Raw genomic sequence first — 20,032 nt, forward strand, 5'->3', positions numbered from 1 at the left:
TGATCCTTCTAGATCACTCTGGCAGGGCTATTCTCCTCATGCCATAAAGTGTTTAGTAATTAACTCACCTCCAAACGAAGAACATGAATTAGGTAATATTTTGAAAGCTATTTCATCTACAAGAAAACTAATCAGATATTTGAAATCAGCATGCAAAAGTACATTAATGGTGCAAGTTTCAGTCAGATCCACCCATAAATAAGGAAAAAAGTTTTAAGAGGGGTGTCCCCCCTTAAGTTACTTTATGGCTACTATGTATTCTGTAACAAAGTGTTTAGTGCTCTTTATGATGATTAGCATTGTTCAACCTAATTACTCATCGCTAGTAAGTAGGCAAGCCTACAGCATGGAAAAATACGTGGGAGTGACTTTTTTTTTCCGCCGGTCCAGATATAACGATCGGATTTTCAGGTTTTCTCAATATCGTTATAAGTGGACTGCATTGTATGCATGTTTCATCTACAGTCGACGACTGATTTTTCGGACACCCAATTTTTCGGACATACAGTCGCCGACCGATTATTTGGACCTCACGGGGACTGCCGAAAAATCTGAATAAACAGGAGTAAAAAAAAAAAAAAAAGAATCGGAAAAAAAAAAAGGAAACTTTATTTCTATGCACTGGCATGCCTTATGCCGTTATTCAGGCCCCGCAATTGGCTGGAAAAAATCGTGAATACGCCGCTGGACGCTCCTACGTTCGCGAGCAATCAGATCAGCTTGAATCTCTGAAAGGGTCGTGCTGTCACTGTAGGCAGCTACAAGCATCATCATCGCTTTCACAAGGTCCGCGTGCGATGACAGTGGAACAGGTAGTGCGTCATCCTCTTACTCAGATTCGTCGTCAGGTGGGACAGCAGACACCTGGCAAATTATCTCTTCATCGTCCAGCTCCGTGCATGTGAGTGCTGCACTGTCGGCATTTAAAAAGTTCTCAAAGATGACTGCGTCTGGGATCACCCTACCGCCACTGCGCAAGTCTTGCAGCACATGCTCGCCATCTGTGGGAAGCATGTCGGACGGGAGATCCTGGGCCGCGGCATCCACTTCACCAACTCCAACAAATTCAGCATGAAGAAAGCAGTTTCGGAGTATGGCTGCCGTCACTGCCTTCCAGGCGTCAGCAAGCATGCTAATCGCCAACAGCAGAGTTACAGCATACTGCTTCCCGGCGTCAATGCACAGAACCATGCAGCTCAGCAAGCGTGCTCTGTACAGCACCTTCAAATTTTTGATCACACCTTGGTCAATGGGTTGAAGGACGCTTGTTGTGCTTGGTGGCAGGAATTCCAACTGAATGGATTCCAGGTCATCAATGAGGCCATGTGCACCGCAATTCTCCACAAAGAGTAACACCTTGCGATTTTGGGCCTTGAATTTCCGGTCCAGCTTGCGTACATAGGCAGCGAAAAGATGCTGCGTAATCCAAGCCTTCGAGTTGGCTTCATACCACACGGGCAATGTTTTTACTCCCTTGAAGCATCTCGGGCTCTTTGATTTTCCAATCACAATAATCGGGAGCTTTTCGTTTCCTGACATGTTGCTTCCAACCATCACTGTGACCCGGTCTTTGCTATGCCTTCCGCCATGGCAGAGGTCGCCAGACACGGACAGTGTCTTTTCGGGTGACAGCTTATAAAAAAGACCTGTTTCATCACAATTTAAGACATCATCAGGCGAAAATCAGTCCAGCAGCGACTCCACTCTGTCGGAACGGTAATTTGTTACAAGAGTCTGGTCCATGGCCCCACTCTCGCCGCACATCTTCTTGAATGAGAGGTCGTACCTCTTCTTAAAATTACGGAGGTAGCCATCGCTAAACTTAAAGCCTTCGATGTTCATTTGCAGTGTGAGGGCCTCCGCCTTTTGTTTCAGAAGATCGCCCGACACTGGGATCCACTTTGCAACTGTCGCACACAGCCATATGTGGAGCGCTTCTTCGAACTTCGGGTGGCTGCCCTCTCTGAAATTTTTTCTTTCCAGCACTGGAAGAAGACTTCAATGATTCGTTCAAAATCTTCATTTTGTTCTTCATATAGTCCAACACAGTCTGCTTCGAGATGCCCAACTTCCGGGCAACTTCGCTGTGCAGGCGGCCATTCTGCACTTGATGGATCATGGCGATCTCCTTCGCCATTGTCAACGTTGCGTATCTGCCGTGCTTCTTAGCTGAATTCCCCGGCGCTGACTGCCCCGATGTTGGCGCCATTCCCGTATGCTTCGTTGGTCCCACTGCTAGGCGTACACAACACGCAAGCAACACAAGTAGAATGAACACTGCACACTATAACTGCACCGCAAGCCGTCACAAAGAACAAAGAAGAGACGACCGGGCCAGCAGCTACTGGATTTGACCTGGATTTGACCTGGATTTGGATAGGCGAGACCGAAACTAGCCATTGCGCCAGAACACAAAAACGATGATGAGAGCACTCCGCCCCTACTGCCACCTTGTGGGGCGGTAAGCAGGCTCATTCCAAAACAGAAATGGCGTTTCATGCTTCAGTCAGCGTCAGTGTGGGTAGCTGCTGTCGATCGAGTTGGCTCGAGTAGGGTCCGAAAAATCAAATGAGAGGTTGCAAGTGTCCGAAATTTTGGTATTTGTTATGCATTACAGCCTATGGGAAGGAAGGGTGACGGTGCTGCGAAGCAGTTTGAATAATCGAGTATGTCTAAAGTTTTGGAGTCTGAAAAATCAGTCGGCGACTGTGATTGTTCGGACTTTTTCCCAGCCCCGGGACAAACCTTATAAAGTTAATGTATTATGCGGCACAAAATTTCGGACACTCTAGGGAGGGCTATTCGATTTTTCAAACATTCCACGCGTCAGACGGGCCAACTGCCGCACATTTTGAGCGGTGTCGCCGCCATCTTGTTTGTTTACTTTTTCCTTCGATAGCCTCGAAACCGGTGTCGGCCTTGCGTGCCACTCCTCAGGTAAACTGACGCTAGTAGCTTCCATTCCCGTAACAACCTCGCTGCTCGCTGCTGGAGTGTGTTTTTTTTTCCTTTTAGCTTGATCGCTTTGACTGCTTGTTCCTCTGTGTGTTTGCCGTGCATTTCATGTGCGTTGCTGAGCATAGAGAGGCCTAGCTGTGGTCGTGCTGATGCGGGAACTATGTTTATGTCGCTACTGTGGCTCGCAAATTGAATCGGCTTCAGTTCAAGAAGCAAGAAGCGGCAGCGAGAAGGTACTCAACGAAGCCTGTGCCGTGATCCAGTGGTTGGTGGTGGTGGTGTGCCTCGACAGTGGAAAAACCTACTCTGCCGATTTTCTTGGAGCACTTAGTATGCTCGCTAATGCGTGGAAGTCGGTGGCACCCACAACGCTGCACAATTGCTTCCGCTACGCAGGATTTGTGCTGAATGACGAGTCTGCTGTCTTGGACGAGGAGAGCGTCATTAAGCAGCTATCAGGCAGTGAGCAGCTCACTGACGGCCTTCGCACTGCAGGTGTCGAAATTTTATCGACCATCAGAGTTCACTATGAGTTCACCAGAGTGGACCAAGAGTTGGAACTGTGCGCTGCGCTCACAGATGCACAAATTATTCACCAAGTGCTTGCGGAATCTGAGAGCGATGGCGACGATGACTCATCTGCAGCAACGCAGCCAACGCAAACTAAGCTGATGCAAGCGGTCGCAACCCTTTCATCAGCTTATGGCGACACTACGACTCTCGCCGAAATTCAGGTGGACCTGTTAGCATGGAAGCGGAGCGTGGTGCAGAAAAGCATTCATAACTTTTTCCGGCCTCAAAGTCAATAATAGGCAATAAATTGAGCTTTTTTGGTGCACATTTGTTTTTTCGTACTGCCCGACTTTTCGGACATTTTCGCCGTCCGTTGAGAGTCTGAAAAATCTATCGCCGACTCTACTTGGGGCAGGTATTGACCGCAGATCCGGACCACAAAAGGGAAATGACTAAGAGAATAAGATTGGGATGGAGCGTATTTTGAAGGTACTCAAACATTCTGACTAGCAGCTTACTAGTATCCCTCAAGAGGAAAGTGTATATTACAGTAAAACCTCGTAATTCGAACTCGGTTAATTCGACATGGCCCTATGTATTTCAATAGGAGAAAACGCCCGGTAACTCGAACATACCAGTATCCACAACGGTTAATTCGAACTAGGAGCCCGTGGCTCACACAGCTCCTCGCAGACAGAAGTCGGCCCATACCGTGTACAATGCGCACAAAGATTACTAAAGACGCAAAAAACAAAATCTTTCAAATCTGCCCGCGCGCGCGAGACGAGGTGCGCACTCGACAGTCACAGCGAGCATTCCGGTGTATGCCGTAGCAGGTTTTCGCTGCCGGGTGCCGCCAGGCTCCATCACACCAACGGTCCGGCGCAAGCCGTTGCAGGTTTTGGCTGCACCGCGGTTGCTGGGTGCGCTTTTGACAAGCCTTTCTTATTGTCCTGCGATCACGTTGTGTGCACAACGCAGTTGTCGGTGTCGTGCATTTGTTCGTGACGCGGTGGTCTAAGTTTTACCGTTTTCGTTGCCTCACCGCTTTGCCAGCAACGACTCATCGATTGTGACAGCCATGGCAAACCGCGGTAAATACACGGCAAAGGACCTCAAGACGAAAATGGAGATTTTGAGTGAGGTGGAACGTGGTGTCCTATCCAAGACGGATATAGCCAAAAAGTACGACATCAAGAAGAGCACGCTGTCAATGTATCTCAGGAACAAGGAATCGATCAGTGCTGCCTTTCGTAAAAACGTTATGGAGCCCTCTCGCAAAAGGCTACGGACGTCGGCCCATCCCGAAGTGGAGAGTGTCGTAATGGCATGAATAAAAGAAGTTCCCAGCCGGAACATTTCGTTAAGCGGCCCATAATTGCTGCGAAGGCTGCAGTCTTTGCCAGCCAAATGGGCATCAACGAGTTCGGCGCGTCGGAAGGCTGGCTGTCGCGTTTCAAGGCGCGTCACGGGCTGACTTTTAGAAACGTTTGTGGGGAGTCAGCTGAAGTCGACAAGGAAACGTGTGAACAGTGGGTCTCCAGTGAAATGAAGGAACTCCTCACTGATTATGTGCTCAGCGGTGTATTTAATGCTGACGAGACGGCGCTGTATTTCAAATTGCTCCCCAACAAGACAGTCACTTACAAAGGCGACACTTGTGCTGGCGGAAAGAGAAGCAAAGGAAGAATCACCGTCATGATGTGCGCAAATGCGACGGGCACGGAACGGTGCCGCTTGCTGGTGATCGGCAAGGCAGAGAAGCCTCGGTGTTTTAAAGGCATCAAGACGCTTCCTGTTGATTACACCGCAAACAAAAAATCGTGGATGACACGGGAAATTTTCACCGACTGGCTGCGCAAGCTAGACAGGAAATTCGCTGCACAGAACAGGAATGTTCTCATGTTCGTGGACAACTGTACAGCTCATTGTGACGCGAGTGGACTGACAGCAATCCGCTTGGCATTTTTGCCTAAAAACACGACTTCTGTGCTCCAGCCTATGGATCTTGGAGTTATTCAGAACTTAAAAACGCTTTACAGGCGCCACCTCCTAGAGAGACTTCTTTGTTTGGACAGTGGCAAGTCGTACGACATCGATTTGCTTGGAGCTGTCCACATGCTGGCATCATTGTGGAATACCGTCAAGCCGGAAACTATCAAAAATTGTTTCCGCAAGTGTGGCTTCGGTGACGCCCCAGAAGCATGCAGCACGGAGGTAGCGGAGGCTTCATCTGATGATGACTCCGTCGTGCTCGACCGTGGCTACGCGGCTTTGTCGGAGGGTGTCGCCTTTGAAGCCTACGTTGACGTTGACAACGGTGTGGAGACGTCTGGGCCCTTGAGTGATGAGGATATAATCGCGGCTGCATGTGCTCCACAGGGCTCACGGGTGGCGAACACGGCTGAAAGCGATGAAGAGTCCGACGAAGGCGTCGATCCGGTGCCACCCCCTAGTGCATGTGAAGTAGCGTCAGCGCTCGATCTCGCTGCACGATACTTCTCCGCCGATGAGAATTCGGATCCTGCGCTGGAACTCTTGGGCAAGCTGCAGTCGATGCTTGTGGAGTCGCGGCACAAGAAACGCAAGCAAACGCACATCACCGATTATTTTTCCGTGTAAATAAACATGTTTTGAAGCTCGCTACTCACACGAATACATTCCGGTTCTTGTTTGCGGCGCATGACTGACCGATTAGTCCCGTTCATTCGCGTTGCGGCTAGATTGCAAAAATTATCGGAATCGCCCTCTGTAAACGTGCAGTAGCGCCTAGCCCTCTTTACTCATGGTAATGAGTCAACATGTGGGCTCGGCCAGCACGGTGGGCCACGATGGCGCTCATTCCAGTGCCCGACTGTTAATTCGAACTCCGCTTAAGGGGAGACGCTACTCGGAAACCAATTTTCTTTAATATTGATGTCACATAAATGAAAATTGCACCATTTATAGAGATTGATCTCCTCTTTCCAAATCTGTTTTTATTTCTGAGATAACTTCAAGCTTTCATGTTCTAAGTACCATGAACAGTTGAAAAACTGTGCATTTTACAAACCTACTGGACATGCCAGTGAACATGAGAAAGCAGTATAAGTTGCTTTTTCTTGTTCCTTATACTTCACTAAATGCAAATAAGCAAGGAAATGGTGATCCTGCAGCATGCACCATTTTACTGGAATTTTTATCTCATGCTTCCCTTTTCAGAAGCTAGTGCATAAATCTATTTGAACTTTTCATACTTACAAACTTCACCAATTGTAATAAAACCTAGATAACTGCATTCTACAGATCCTAAATATTATGCATGCCAAATTTGGTCTTGATCCGAGTACGACAAATGCATAAAATGTTGCATGCAATAACCATGTTTCACTCAAAATAAGAAGTTGAGAAAAATGCAAATGAAAGTTGTAAATGCTCTTTACTACGGTTCTAGTTGGGCTATGTGCATGAAAATTGGAGGCAATACAGGCCAGGGCATCCTCCTACAGTGTACAGCTTCAGAATTCCCCTGCACCATATGTTCGTCCCTCAGAGCTTTTGTTAGTAGCATCCGCGAGACAAGCCTTCTTAGCTAGACTGCGGCGACGAGCCCTTGCCTCAGCTGTCTGCTTTCTGGACATTCTTGAAATTCTGAATGTATCAGAATTCTTGCTCAGAGTGACAAGTTCTCTTGAGGGAAGGACACCCAGTTCTTCCAGCACATTCTCAAAGGCCTTGTGTCCCTTATTAAACCACAAGACCGCAAGTGATGTTGCCATCTCGACAACTGTGCGTGAGGCGAACCTCGTCTTGGGGCACAACAGCCAAATCTTGCTGTTGAGCGATTCAGCTGCGTTTTGCGTTTTCCCCTTCACACAGCGAGAGAGCAGCTGTTCATTTGTGAGCCTCTTATATACGGGCAGCATTGCCTTGCCCTGGCTGTTGGTGAGAATGGGGGTGTGTGCTGGGGCTGCCTGGCCCAATGCCTCTGCCCTCTTGAATTTACACCATGAGCCCTCTCCATCTGGACAAAATTTGTGGCTTTTGGCTGCATCTGTTGAGCAAGAATGGAAGAAGGATGCCCAAATTGCACAATACATGCCACGCACGCTTCCTCTATTACCAGTGATGGCGACCTGAAAGTATGTCTGCAGCTTGTGGATGACTGCATCTGTAAGCTTGTGACCTCTTGGCATGCTGAGCTTTCGTAGTGCAGTCCCAAGCCGCTTGGCGACATGGTTTGTGCAATCCTCTTTTGTTATGGGCACACCACTGTACACACTTGGTGCTGACACAGCTGTAAAGGCCTTGCTATCTCCGTCACTTAGAAAGGTTGTAAATTTCAGTGGTGTACTGTAGGACTGTGTCCTCTTCCATATCCTCAGAGCAGCAGTCGTCTCCATGGCATGTGCTGAGCAGTCCACATTTTTTTCACAAACTGGCATGTGGAAAGCTTGCCATATTTCCTCCTCCCGTTTGTCTGCAAATTCCGTGTGGGTACTGCAGCTCTGGCAGTAATTAGACAAAACTTCGAAGTCCAGGCAAAGCCATGTCTCTAGCGAAATGGCAGTGCCTACGCCATTGTGACTTTTGTGTCCCCTTTTTTGCCAAGTGCCATCAAACATTACAGCTAGACTGGCGGATCCAACTTCCTCAGCTGTCACTTTGCGAACGAACTCCAGGTTCTCGACCACCGCCTTCGTAGCCGCGAGGTGCACCTTTTTCGTGATGGCGTTGAACGATTTGTGATGCATTGGTTTAGGTAAGCCAAGAATTGAGCAAAATCGGACGAGTTGGTTGTGTCCCGCTCCAACAGCGCGCGCTGCAACCACGGCCTTAACATTGACGGCGAAGCTCTCTCTAGCGCTGGCAGATGGACGCGCTTCACCGTTGACGTCGCTCGCCGGAGTCGCTCGTCGCGATGAATACGTCGATGAAACAGTCGATGTGGGGCATGCTTCATTTCCGCAGTGCAACTCCAGAAATGAAGCGAGTCCTTTTCGCTTTGCCGGCAACTCTTTGATCGAAAGTTCGCACCGTCCGCACTCCGGGCATGCCGCGCCGCTCACAAGGACGTTCACGGCGCCGATCTCGATGATAAAAGCAGTCGCCGACTCATCACCATCCCTACCTTCATTTTCGAAGACCCCGATCTTTCTCTCAGACGCACTGATGAAGCTGTCTACGCTTTCGATGAAGTTGGAACATCCAGCCGTCACAGAAACGTAAGCGTCCCCTCCGCCGAGGTTAGGCCTAGGTGCCGCGGGCATCTCCGTCACACGCCGTTTTACTTTGCGGCGGGTTCCCTTGTATTTATGCTTCGTCCAAAACTTTTGACGTTGAACGCCACGCTCCTTCTTAGCATCCATATCAGCAACAAGCAGAAATATTTGCAGCGGCTTTCGGAACACGTAGTGCGAGGTGCGCGTCTCAGACACAGCAGACGAAGTGCGGCCGCTTCGCGAACTGGGAGCCAATGGCGTAGCTACGATCGAACCACGTGACGTGCAAGCACGCGGTTTTGGCGGTTAGGAATGCTGTTTTTATTATTATTTCTTTGCTGCATGCGCAGCGGCAAAGCCTGCTTTGGGGAGAAAACGCGTAGGCCTAGCGCCGCACGAAATTCCTACGCCGTACAACTTCGCAATTTGACGCCTCGCGCGCTTGAAAATGGGTCAAATTTGCACATTTTCGAGCCACCGCAGGTACTTTAACCGCCGTTTTCGATAATTTCCGGATCATTTGTGGCTCTGATTTTTTTATATATGAAAGAGGAAGGTTGAAATTTACTAAAGCAGTCAAAAACACAGAAGTGACATTTTTACTGAAAATCGCCGTTTTTCGACCCGCGTCTCCCCTTAATTCGAACAATTTTCTCGGCCCCTTCGAGTTTGAATTAACGAGCTTTTACTGTAGTTGCATCCTACGGGTACTCACCTATGGGGCTGAAACATGGAGGTTAACGAAAAGGGTTCTAACTAAGTTGAGGACAACGCAGAGGGCCATGAAACGATAAACGGCAGGTGTAACGTTAAGAGATAGGAAGTAGGTTAGGGAAACAACTCAAGTTACTGACATTCTAGTCGAAAATGAGAACCGGAAATCAGCATAGACAGGACACGTAGTTCGAAGAGAGGATGACCGATGGTCTCCAAGAGTAACCAATTGGATTCCGAGCGCAGAAAATTAGGTGGGTGGATGAGATTAAGAAATTCGCAGGGGTCAAGTGGATGCAGCTAGCGCAGGACCGGGTTAATTGGAATATAATGGGACAGGCCTTCGCCTTGCAGTGGATATAGTGCGGCTGATGATTATGATGCATGTTTCGTGTGTTTAATAAAGTAGTTGGAAGTGGCACTTCGTCCTATGTTTTTTGTGCCTTAAAATATTAAGAATGCACTGTAACCAACTTGCGGGTCTTTGGAGCCGAAAATCGGCCATAAAATCGGATTTCCTATTTCTATTTCATTTTCGCGACCCTGAGATTTTTCCGCAGCTATCTCCAAAGTTTCGTTGAAAAATATCGCCTAATTTGCGTGTTACAGCGTTCCAAAGACGAGAATCTGCGCGTGCGGCCGTTTAAGGGGATACACTGCTCTATAAACTAATTTTCTTAGTTTTTGTCGCACATAGATGAAAAATTTATGCCTGATGTATTTTTGTATGCTGAACACAAATATGCAATCTGTTTTTATCTATCTTGTGTCAATTTTGAAATATTCGTTAATTAATGACTAATCAATGTGCTCAAGTTTTTAATAAGTTCCTGATCAAAAAATGATTAAAATTTCATATCTGTGTTCTGCAAGAGCCAGAGTGTGCAACCATACCATTTTTGTAATTTTGGCCTCCCTGGCATAGAAGTTATAGACTTGCCAAATACATCCATCAAAAATTGAGAAAATTTCAACAAATAACTTACTAATTTAATTAAATTTCAAAGAGGAATTGTTATGCTTTTTAGATCTTATTGCAGAGAACAATTCATAAGCTTCAAAATACAACAAGAATTGTTGCAATCTGACCACCACATCTGGAGATATCTTGGGCAACAGTATGTGGAGTGGTTAAAAAATCCATTTTGAGAAAACAAGAAAAGAAGTTTGATAACAAAGCCGGAGTTTATTTGCTCCAAATCAAGGCTTGGACTTCATTGCAAACTGTGTTAGAAGCCTCCAGGAACATAATCATTATCAACAGTTTTCCCTTGCTTTCTTTTCATGGCACTCCGGAAGTTTTCAGCACCTGCATGCTTCCTGTCCGATGCAGCCAGCCGGCGCTGGTCCTTCTCAGCACATCTTTGTACAGTAGAATTTCGGTGATATGAAATTCAAACGGAGACGAAAATTTTCGTATCACCCGAAATTTCGTATCACCAAAAAACGAGCAAAATCCGTTTTCAAGCCTTCCAACAGGTACGAAATATTTATTTTCGTTGAAAGAAATCGTGTATATCCTTCTGCACCTTTTTTTCCGCGAGATCTGATAACAGAGTGTTTTGAAAACTGAAAAATTGGGCCGCTGTCTTCTCCCGCACAGACTCGGAGGTCACGGCGCGCCGCAGAACATCGATGGCGTGCATAGTTTCTGCTGCCGTCGGTGGTGGGTCATCAACGCTTTGGTCGTCGTCATCTTCGTCACTGCATGGAATGCCAGGCTGTGATGACGCTTCCTCCACAATATCTTCAACCGTGCGGAGACCACAGGTGGCGAGGTCGTCGTCCGCGGTGACGAAATCGTCGACGCAACAGTGGACGTCAAGTTGATTCCAGACATCGATGGGAATCGGGTCTGGCACTTGCGAGGCAGTAGCCACAGCGGATTTGAAAACCCCACACTTCGCGAAACAATTGGCGATGGTCGTAGGAACGACGCGATCCCAGGCAATTGCAAGAAAATGCAAAGCGTCCAGAAGAGTGATCTGGAGATTCGAGTCCTTCCTTTTAATCTTCCCGAGGAGGCGGCGCACCAACAAAGCTTTAAAATGGTGCTTAACATTCCTTATAATCCCAGCATCCAGTGGTTGCAAATGACTTGTTGCGTTCGGGGGCAGAAACACCACCTTAACACTCTGTAGTGTCATTTGTTTTGGATGGGCAGTGCACTGGTCCACCAGCAAAACTGTTTTTCTGTTGTGGCAAGACATCTTGCGGTCGAGGTACGTGACGAATTCCATAAACAGAGAAGGCGTCATCCATGCTTTTTTGTTCGCCTTGTAGACGCAGGGCAATGGACCGGCTGCCTTAGAGCATCGGGGCTTTTGATATTTGGCATCTTTTCCGATCCGTCGGCGTTGCAACAAAACAAAACTGTAATGCGCTGCTTGCTCTTTTGTCCGCCCCGGCAGGCATCGCCTTTAAGGGGAGACACGGCTCTTTGAGGCCGAAAAATCGCCCAAAATTCGGTTTTCTGAACTATTTTTTTCTGGAATCTGGAGGTTCTGAAGAACCCATTCCTGAAATATTATAGTCCTCTGACTAGTATTTATTGCGTTATTAGATTTTAAAGTCAGTAACACGACAATTTTCGCTCATAAAAAGACCTCAAGATTAGTCGAATTCAACCTCGCGCCCCGCGGCAACGGCGCAGCGCGGCTATCTTGGTATCGTTCGAAAGCTGCACTCTTCTATTTTCCATTCCTAGCGGGAAACAGTTCTCCGTCCGGCAACAGTGGAGCTAGACCGCCGCAAAAAAAAACTAAAATCTCGCACGCTATTGGTGTTCTTGCATCACGTGGGACAAATCCTGCTTTCCGATTGGACGCCGGCAGAATCGTCTGCTACACAAAGACGCTGCTGCTCCGATCGTTCGCCATCTTGCATTTCGCCGCATTTCGACCGCATTTCTCCGTCGCGATGGCTGGTGGAAAACGGAAATTTCGAACAGCGCACGCTTTCGGCAAAAAATGAAGACGGCGGCCTCGGACGTGTGAGGAACCATCGGAACCGCCAGCAGCAGCAGCGACGACCACCTCGACGAGGCAGTGCAGTGCGTCAGAAGGGTCGTTGGCATGCGCGGCGGCGACGCCCGTCGCGGTGCCGAAAACAGTGCGCGTCGATACGCCACTTCTTTCCGATGCACAAAAAGCGGCAATCAATCTCCACGCACAAGAAGAACAGCGAAGGCTTTCATCCATGTCTGCGACCCTCCGCAAGCGCCTTGTGGGGGACTTCAACGAAAGGCCGGGAGACGAGACGCCAAGAGTCGGGACGCCGTTCACCGTTCTAAGCCTCGCAGCCGTGAACAAACTCCTCCAGCATGCGCAGTGTAAGCAGTGCGGTAGCCCTGTGACGCTTTCGAAGACGGGCCGGGAGTACGGAATAGCTGTCAAGCTTGTTTTAACCTGTGATTATTGCGGTGAACTTGATGCGCAATGGAGCTCGCCGAGAGCAGGTGGGAATGAGACCTGCAACCCTTTCGAAGTGAATGTGCTCGCTACTCGTGCAGTGATGAGCACAGGGAACGGGCAGACAGTTTTAAATGACATTTTTTCTTCACTGAACGTCTCACGACGTGGTTTGCACCCGAAAACCTTCCAGAAGTACGTGAAGAAAAAACTTAACCCTGCTGCGCTGAACGCTGCCGCGCATGTGATGAGCGAGTGCGCCGATGCCGTGAAATCGGTGTACAGCGAGTTAAACTTCGGAAACCCCGGCAATATTGCGGTTTCATATGATGGAACGTGGCTGACAAGGGGCCACTCCTCTCACATCTGCGTAGGCACAGTAATTGAGCTGTTTACCGGGTATGTGCTCGATTTTGTGGTGCTTTCAAACTTTTGTTTGGGATGCCAGCTGGGCCCGAAAGAAGATGACCCTCACTATGAGCAGTGGCGAGCTGACCACCAGTGCCAAAAAAATAGTTTGAGCAAGCCTGGGCAAATGGAAGTGGAGGCTGCACGAATACTGTTTGGGCGATCACTGCAAAAGCATGGCCTGCGCTATACAACGATGTTGTGCGACGGCGATAGCCGAGCTTTTAACAGCTTGCACGAAGAAAAGGTATATGGTTTTGTGGAAATCGAAAAAGAAGACTGCATTAACCATATTCACAAACGCATGGGCGCTGCTCTGAGAAATCTCCTGCAAAAGCATAAGGGAGATAGCCAGAAAAGTCTCGGTGGAAAGGGCAAGCTCACAGGGGATCTTATTGCAAAATTATCCACCTATTATGGGCGGGCTCTGAAGGCGAACCAGGGCAACATTGATGACATGAAGAATGCTGTTCTTGCAACGTATCATCATGTGACCTCAACAGATGCAAGGTCGAATCATTCGCTCTGTCCAAAAGGGGAAGACAGCTGGTGCATCCACAACAAGGCTGTGGCGAAGGAGGAGCCAGCACCAAAGCATCGATACAACCTCCCAGAGTATGTCGCTGAGGCATTGCTACCCATATACACACGCCTCTCCGACAAGAAACTACTTGAGCGTTGCCAGAGAGGCAAAACGCAAAATGCAAATGAGTGCCTACACTCTGTGATATGGTCACTCGTACCCAAAACCAAGCATGCCTCTCTCTACACTGTTGAGAGTGCAGTAGGGGAAGCTGTCGCCAGATTCAATGCTGGGAAAGAGCATGCCACTGAGGCTATCCTTAAAGAATTGCACTTGAATCGAAGCAGCATATTGGTACAAAGATGTGCCGAGAAGGACCAGCGCCGGCTGGCTGCATCGGACAGGAAGCATGCAGGTGCTGAAAACTTCCGGAGTGCCATGAAAAGGAAGCAAGGGAAAACTGTTGATAGTGATTATGTTCCTGGAGGCTTCTGACACAGTTTGCAATGAAGTACAAGCCTTGATTTGCAGCAAATAAACTGCGGCCTTGTTTTCAAACTTCTTGTCTTGTTTCCTCAAAATGGATTTTTTAACCACTCCACATACTGTTGCCCAAGATATCTCCAGATGTGGTGGTCAGATTGGAACAATTCTTGTTGTATCTTGAAGCTTATGAATTGTTCTCTGCAATAAGATCTAAAAAGCATAACAATTCCTCTTTGAAATTTAATTAAATTAGTAAGTTATTTGTTGAAATTTTCCCAATTTTTAATGGATGTATTTGGCAAGTCTATAACTTCTATGCCAGGGAGGCCAAAATTATAAGAATGGTATGGTTGCACACTCTGGCTCTTGCAGAACACACAGATATCAAATTTGAATCATTTTTTGATCAGGAACTAATTAAAAACTTGGGCACAATGATTAGTCATTAATTAACAAATATTTCACAATTGACAAAAGATAGATAAAAACAGATTGCATATTTGTGTTCAGCATACAAAAATACATCAGGCATACATTTTTCATCTATGTGCGACAAAAACTAACAAAATTAGTTTAAAGAGCAGTGTCTCCCCTTAATACAAAGTCTGCTATTTTATGCCCAAGTTAGCAGTAAATAAGTTCAGGCTATGTTTTGAAACTTCTTTCCTCAAAAGTGTTTTTCTTATGACATACGGTGTTGACCAAGGTATCTCTTGATGTAGTGGTCAGATTTCAAACATTCTTGATGTATATGAAAGCTTATACATCCTTCAGTGAAACTAAAAAAAAAAAAAAAAAAAAAGACTACGTTTTTTTTTTTTTTGGCAAAATTGAATTAACTTAGCACTTCCATAGAATAAAAAATTTGACAAATTTATGCGCGCTCATGACAGGTTACAGCCCTTGAACTACTGCTGCTAAAATTATGCTGATGATATAGTTGCACTCTGGGGTTACAGTAGAACAATTAGACAAAAATTTTGCCAGTCATTAACGTATGAATTATTAAAACTTGGGCTGATTAATAAAAAAATTGAAATCTTAGAATCTATCAGAGAGGCAAATATGGATTGCATATTTGTTTTTAGGATGCCAAAATACACTAGCCACAACGGTTCATCTTTTTAAGTTAAATATTAACAAAATTTGGTCAAAGACCAGGGTTTCCCCTTAATAAAGTAAACGGCGTTTCTTTGCCAGCTTAATGATACTGAGGTTTAATTCCACACCGTGAGTGGGCAGTCCAAATGACACTGACTGCTCCCTCATGCAGCGGCTTCTTCCTACACAGAACTCACCTCTTGCAGCCCCTGCAGCTGCCTCAGGTCTGCCTCAAGCGCTGCGCAGCGGGCCTCAAGCTGCCGCTCCCGTTCCGTGGGGCCCGACTCCTTCGGCACAGATGCTGCCTGGGCCTGCCCAACAACATGCGGAGAGAGAAGGTCACACTGACTGTCCGTCACAGCCAGATCCCCAGTTGCATCCCGGCAAAAAGCATTCTGCTGTGGGCAACAATGGGCGTGAGCTTTGCGAATGCACTTTGCTGGCCACATTCACAGTGCTCTGCTGTTGGTGAACCATTGCTGGCACCACAAAGGACTGCCCTCTTCACCACCCAGACCACTGCCAGAATCCTCCCTTCCACCGACCTGTTGCAGCTGCTCCTGCCAGTGCACGCGTTCTTTCTGGTGGTTCTCCTCCCGCGTGCGCCACTTCTTCTCCTCCTGCTCCACCGACCGTTGGAGGTTCTGCAGAATCTCCTCTGTCTGCGAGAGCACCTGCTGGTAGTGGGCAACCTGCACGTGCCGTCAGACCTTACTCTGGCTGCACTGTTACAATCCCTAAAACATTTCGTATAACCACAAATCCAGAAGTACAGTATGAAGTGTTCAAAGGGATGCTCTACCCCTGATAGCCAACAGAGCCGGAAACGTAAGGGCATAGTGTATGCTTCAATGCCAATCAGCAAATGACACAAGTGACTGCAAGCCCAACCTATACCACACTGCTTGCACACACCCCACTCATTAGAGAGAAAAAAAGTAACAATCAGTCACCAAAATGAGCTTTTCCTTTGTCAACAAGCCATGCCATAACTCATGTACATCGTGCTAGAATCCTTAAATGCCTTTAGCAGTCCATTGTAGCCCTAAACCATTTAAAAATAAAAATCCTCTCTTCAAGAATGTTATCTTTACTAACCATGCCTTTTCAAGCTGCAGGTGAAAAATGTTCGAAGTTTTGGAACACGAAAACACAGAACAGTGAAAATTTGTCGCATATCTCCAATTTAAATAAAAGAAGCTGTGCCTCGCATTCACACTTTTCCAAGAGTGAAGAGACCTCTTTGTCCAGCCGTGCGTTGGTCTTGGTGAGCTGCTGCAGGCGCTCGACATCCGCAGCAGAGGAACCGTTGCTCTGCTGTGTGAGGTGGTCGCCCGTGCCATGTTGCAGCTGCTGTTCCTGCTGCTTCTTGAGGCAGTGCCGCAGCTCCCGCTCAAAGCACACCAGCCACTCCGAGTGGCCCAGACCCCCATCCACCTGAAAGTGCCATAGCCCACTCTGTCCCATTTGCACTACCAATAATGCCATTCGGGACTAAGTGGTTTTTCTACCATCCAACTCGCCCAGCCATGCACTCACCTTGACCGTGGGTAGCAAGCGCTCCAGCAGCTCCCGTTCCTTCTGCTCACATTCAGACAGCAACCGCTGCTCCAGGCTCTGCAAAACACACCACTGCTGTACTGGCCACAGTGAGGGACAGAACCAAAAAGCATGGCATGCGCTTCCCTCACTGCTTTTCCCACCACCTGCCCAACCACATGGTCTCGACCACCCTAATGTCTGACCGAAGCCACCATGAAGCACCCAAGCAAATCTTTTGGCCCTGACCTAGTTCTCCGATGAGGGGTTGTCTGGCCCATCCTCTTCGCTGTGGTATGGTGGGGGCCAAAATGACATCACAATACGACACAATGCTCGCACCAGTGAGCTCACCTGGATCTCTTTCGCGTGGCTGGCTTTGAGCACCTCCAGCTCCTTGCTGAGCTCCTTCGCTTGGGCTTCAGCCTTGCGTTCATATGCCTGCACCACAAAAACATCAGAGAGGGTACTGTTGTGTTCGGAGTTTAGCGGTGGGGCAGTTGCGCGTTCCTGCCGCGGTGTGGTGCGAGTGTGCTCCAGACTAGTAACGAGGCGTGGAAGACTGGCGTCACACATATCAGTGGTGCAGTGGAATGCGGTGTGTGTTTTTTCTTGAGTGTTGTTACGGCTGGGGCCGGACGAAGTTAAATAAAATGTTGTGAACCCGACATAACATTGGCGACGAGGATGGGATCCTGGGTCGACGTCGTTTCTGCTGCGGCTCAGGGAAGTTGACATCGCGGACGCCCACCTGTGCAGCATGGCCGCCACCGCCAGCGAGGGCTACATTGAAGTTTTCGACTTGTCCCGCCCCGAGGACTGGGAAGATTATGCACAGCGTTTCGAGTTCTTCCTGGATGCGCAAGGTATAACAGACGGCGGGAAAAAGCGGTCCACGTTCCTTAGTCGTTGCGGCTCCGCCACTTTTCAGTTGGTGAAAGCGCTCGTCGCGCCGGCCCAGCTCGGAGATACCCCGTTCGAAACAATACTCGCCGTGCTCAGGGAGCACCTGGCCCCGAGGCCGCCGGAGCTCGCAAGGCGATACGAGTTCCACCGACGCGACCAGACACAGGGAGAGCCGGTGGCCGCCTACCTTGCTGCCCTTCGAACCACGGCGCAGCATTGTAATTTCACCACCCTGGACATCGCGCTTCGAGACCGTTTTGTTTTCGGGTTGCGGAACGACAAGGTAAAGCGACAACTTTTGGCCAAGAAAGAAGTGACCCTCGCTAGTGCTGTGGAGGAGGCAACCGCTGCCGAGGCCATCGACCGGGAAGCTAACCGCGGCGTCCGTCCAGGTCTAACCACGCCGCGCATCGAGCCAGTACATCAGGGAACGAGCTCGGACGTCGATAATGAGCAAGACGCCACCGAAGATGTCTTGCGTCTACGGAACATTCCTGCCCAGCGGACGGACCCAGAAGGAACAGGGGGCGTCACCTGTGCTGGTTGCGGCGGCCCCCACGAACGTCGTCTGTGCCGTTTCAGGAACGCCCAGTGTAGGGGCTGCGGAAAAATTGGTCACATATTGAGGGTCTGCCGTTCGCGGAAGCCAAGGAACTACCGCCAGAACTCCGAGACTGACAGCAGGACGCCTCGCGCGAATATTTCCTACTGCGACGACCAAACTGCGACCGCTATACACGATGTGCCTGCACCCGCCCTGAAGAAGGTACATGTGGTGGTCGAAATTGAAGGTAATCCATGCCGAATGGAGGTGGATTCGGGGTCAACTTTTTCACTCGTATCTGAAGCCACAGCCAGGCGGATTTTCCCGAGCGGCCGTTTGCCATTGCTGAAACCACTGGATATCATGATGGATTACCAGGCCAATCGCATAGCCGTGCATGGGTATGGCACGTTCAGAGTGAAGTTTAAGGATTTCGATGGCCTGTTACGTCTTATCATTGTCAAGGGTGAGCGTCCAAGTCTGCTTGGACTGGACTAGTTCCCAGCATTGGGTATCAACATTACAGGAGTGCAGCATATCAACCAGCCATCCCACTTGAGTGCTGACATATTCCAGGAGTTCAGTTCAGTGTTTGATGGAGCACTGGGGTGTTACAAAGGGCCACCTGTGCAGTTTGCACTCAATGCCAAGGTTGAGCCAATCCGACTGAGGGCACGCAGAGTACCTTTTGCACTTCGTCCAAAAATCGATGCAGAGCTGGACAAGCTCATTCAGCAAGGGGTCCTGGAGCCAGTTGATCATGCAAGATGGGAAACACCTATCGTCACTCCTTTGAAGGCTAATGGGGACATCCGTATCTGTGCAGACTACAAGTGCACAATAAACAAAGCATTGCAGCAACATGCATATCCAGTACCAGTGGTGAGCCATGTGCTGTCGTCCCTCTCCGGTGCAACTGTGTTTGCTAAACTCGATTTGGCTCAGGCTTACCAGCAACTGCCAGTGACCAAGGAAGCGGCGGAAGTGCAGACTATCGTAACTCACCGGGGAGCTTTCCGTGTCCACAGACTTCAATTTGGGGTCAGCACCGCACCCGGCATTTTCCAGAGTCTCATGGAAAACCTTCTACGGGGAGTGCCTGGGGTTGTTGCTTACTTTGATGATGTCATTGTTGCTGGAACCTCGGAAGAAGAGCTGCTCAGTCGTCTTCGTGAAGTTCTCAGAAGGTTCCAAGATGTGGGGCTTAAGGTCAAGAAAGAGAAATGCCAGCTTGGGGTGGCTGAAGTAGATTTTTTGGGGTTTAGAGTCGACGCCGAGGGAATTCATCCAATGCCGGAGAAGACTCAAGCGATTGTGAAGGCACCACGTCCTGCAGGCAAGACAGAGCTACAGGCATTCCTGGGGCTCCTCAACTTTTATCATGCATTTCTGCCCCATAAGGCAACTGTCGCAGAACCACTGCATCGGCTCTTGAACAAAAATGCGCCCTGGGTCTGGGGTCACACACAGCAGAGAGCGTTTGATAATGTGAAGCACCTCCTGTCATCCAACCAGGTCTTGGTGCATTTTGATGAGAACAAACCACTCATTCTGGCTTGTGATGCCTCACCATATGGAATAGGGGCTGTGCTAAGTCACAAAATGCCAGATGGCAGAGAAGCACCAATTGCATTCTACTCAAGGACGCTGTCTACTACTGAGCGGAATTATGCTCAGATTGATAAAGAGGCACTTGCAGTAGTTGCAGGCGTAAAAAAGTTCCACGACT

The 20,032-nt window shown here is 48.6% G+C and overlaps 3 protein-coding genes across 11 annotated transcripts in view; 1 reads left to right on the forward strand and 2 right to left on the reverse strand.

Annotated features, from left to right (window-relative positions):
* The window catches only part of LOC146177921 (uncharacterized), a 228,246-nt gene that overhangs the window by 87,244 nt on the left and 120,970 nt on the right, over positions 1 to 20,032 (reverse strand). For all 9 annotated transcript variants that reach the window (XM_084580654.1, XM_084580661.1, XM_084580660.1 and 6 more), the window contains exons 10-14: positions 17,208 to 17,294; positions 16,854 to 16,931; positions 16,554 to 16,751; positions 15,860 to 16,006; positions 15,512 to 15,625 (exon numbers count right to left, since the gene is read on the reverse strand). In XM_084580654.1, the coding sequence (XP_084436780.1) occupies positions 15,512 to 15,625; positions 15,860 to 16,006; positions 16,554 to 16,751; positions 16,854 to 16,931; positions 17,208 to 17,294 (624 nt within the window). The remainder of the gene's footprint in view (positions 1 to 15,511; positions 15,626 to 15,859; positions 16,007 to 16,553; positions 16,752 to 16,853; positions 16,932 to 17,207; positions 17,295 to 20,032) is intronic.
* Positions 6,923 to 10,327, reverse strand: LOC146177924 (uncharacterized). The gene has a single exon (XM_084580662.1). The coding sequence runs from the start codon at positions 8,817 to 8,819 to the stop codon at positions 6,969 to 6,971; it is 1,851 nt and encodes a 616-aa protein (XP_084436788.1). The 5' UTR covers positions 8,820 to 10,327; the 3' UTR covers positions 6,923 to 6,968.
* LOC146177925 (uncharacterized) lies at positions 12,739 to 14,240 on the forward strand. The gene has a single exon (XM_084580663.1). It carries the CDS (start codon positions 12,900 to 12,902, stop codon positions 14,220 to 14,222), a length of 1,323 nt encoding a protein of 440 aa, XP_084436789.1. The 5' UTR covers positions 12,739 to 12,899; the 3' UTR covers positions 14,223 to 14,240.

Source organism: Amblyomma maculatum, chromosome 10 (assembly GCF_055883805.1).
Source record: "Amblyomma maculatum isolate TAMU_Amacu chromosome 10, ASM5588380v1, whole genome shotgun sequence".
Lineage (NCBI taxonomy): Eukaryota > Metazoa > Arthropoda > Arachnida > Ixodida > Ixodidae > Amblyomma > Amblyomma maculatum.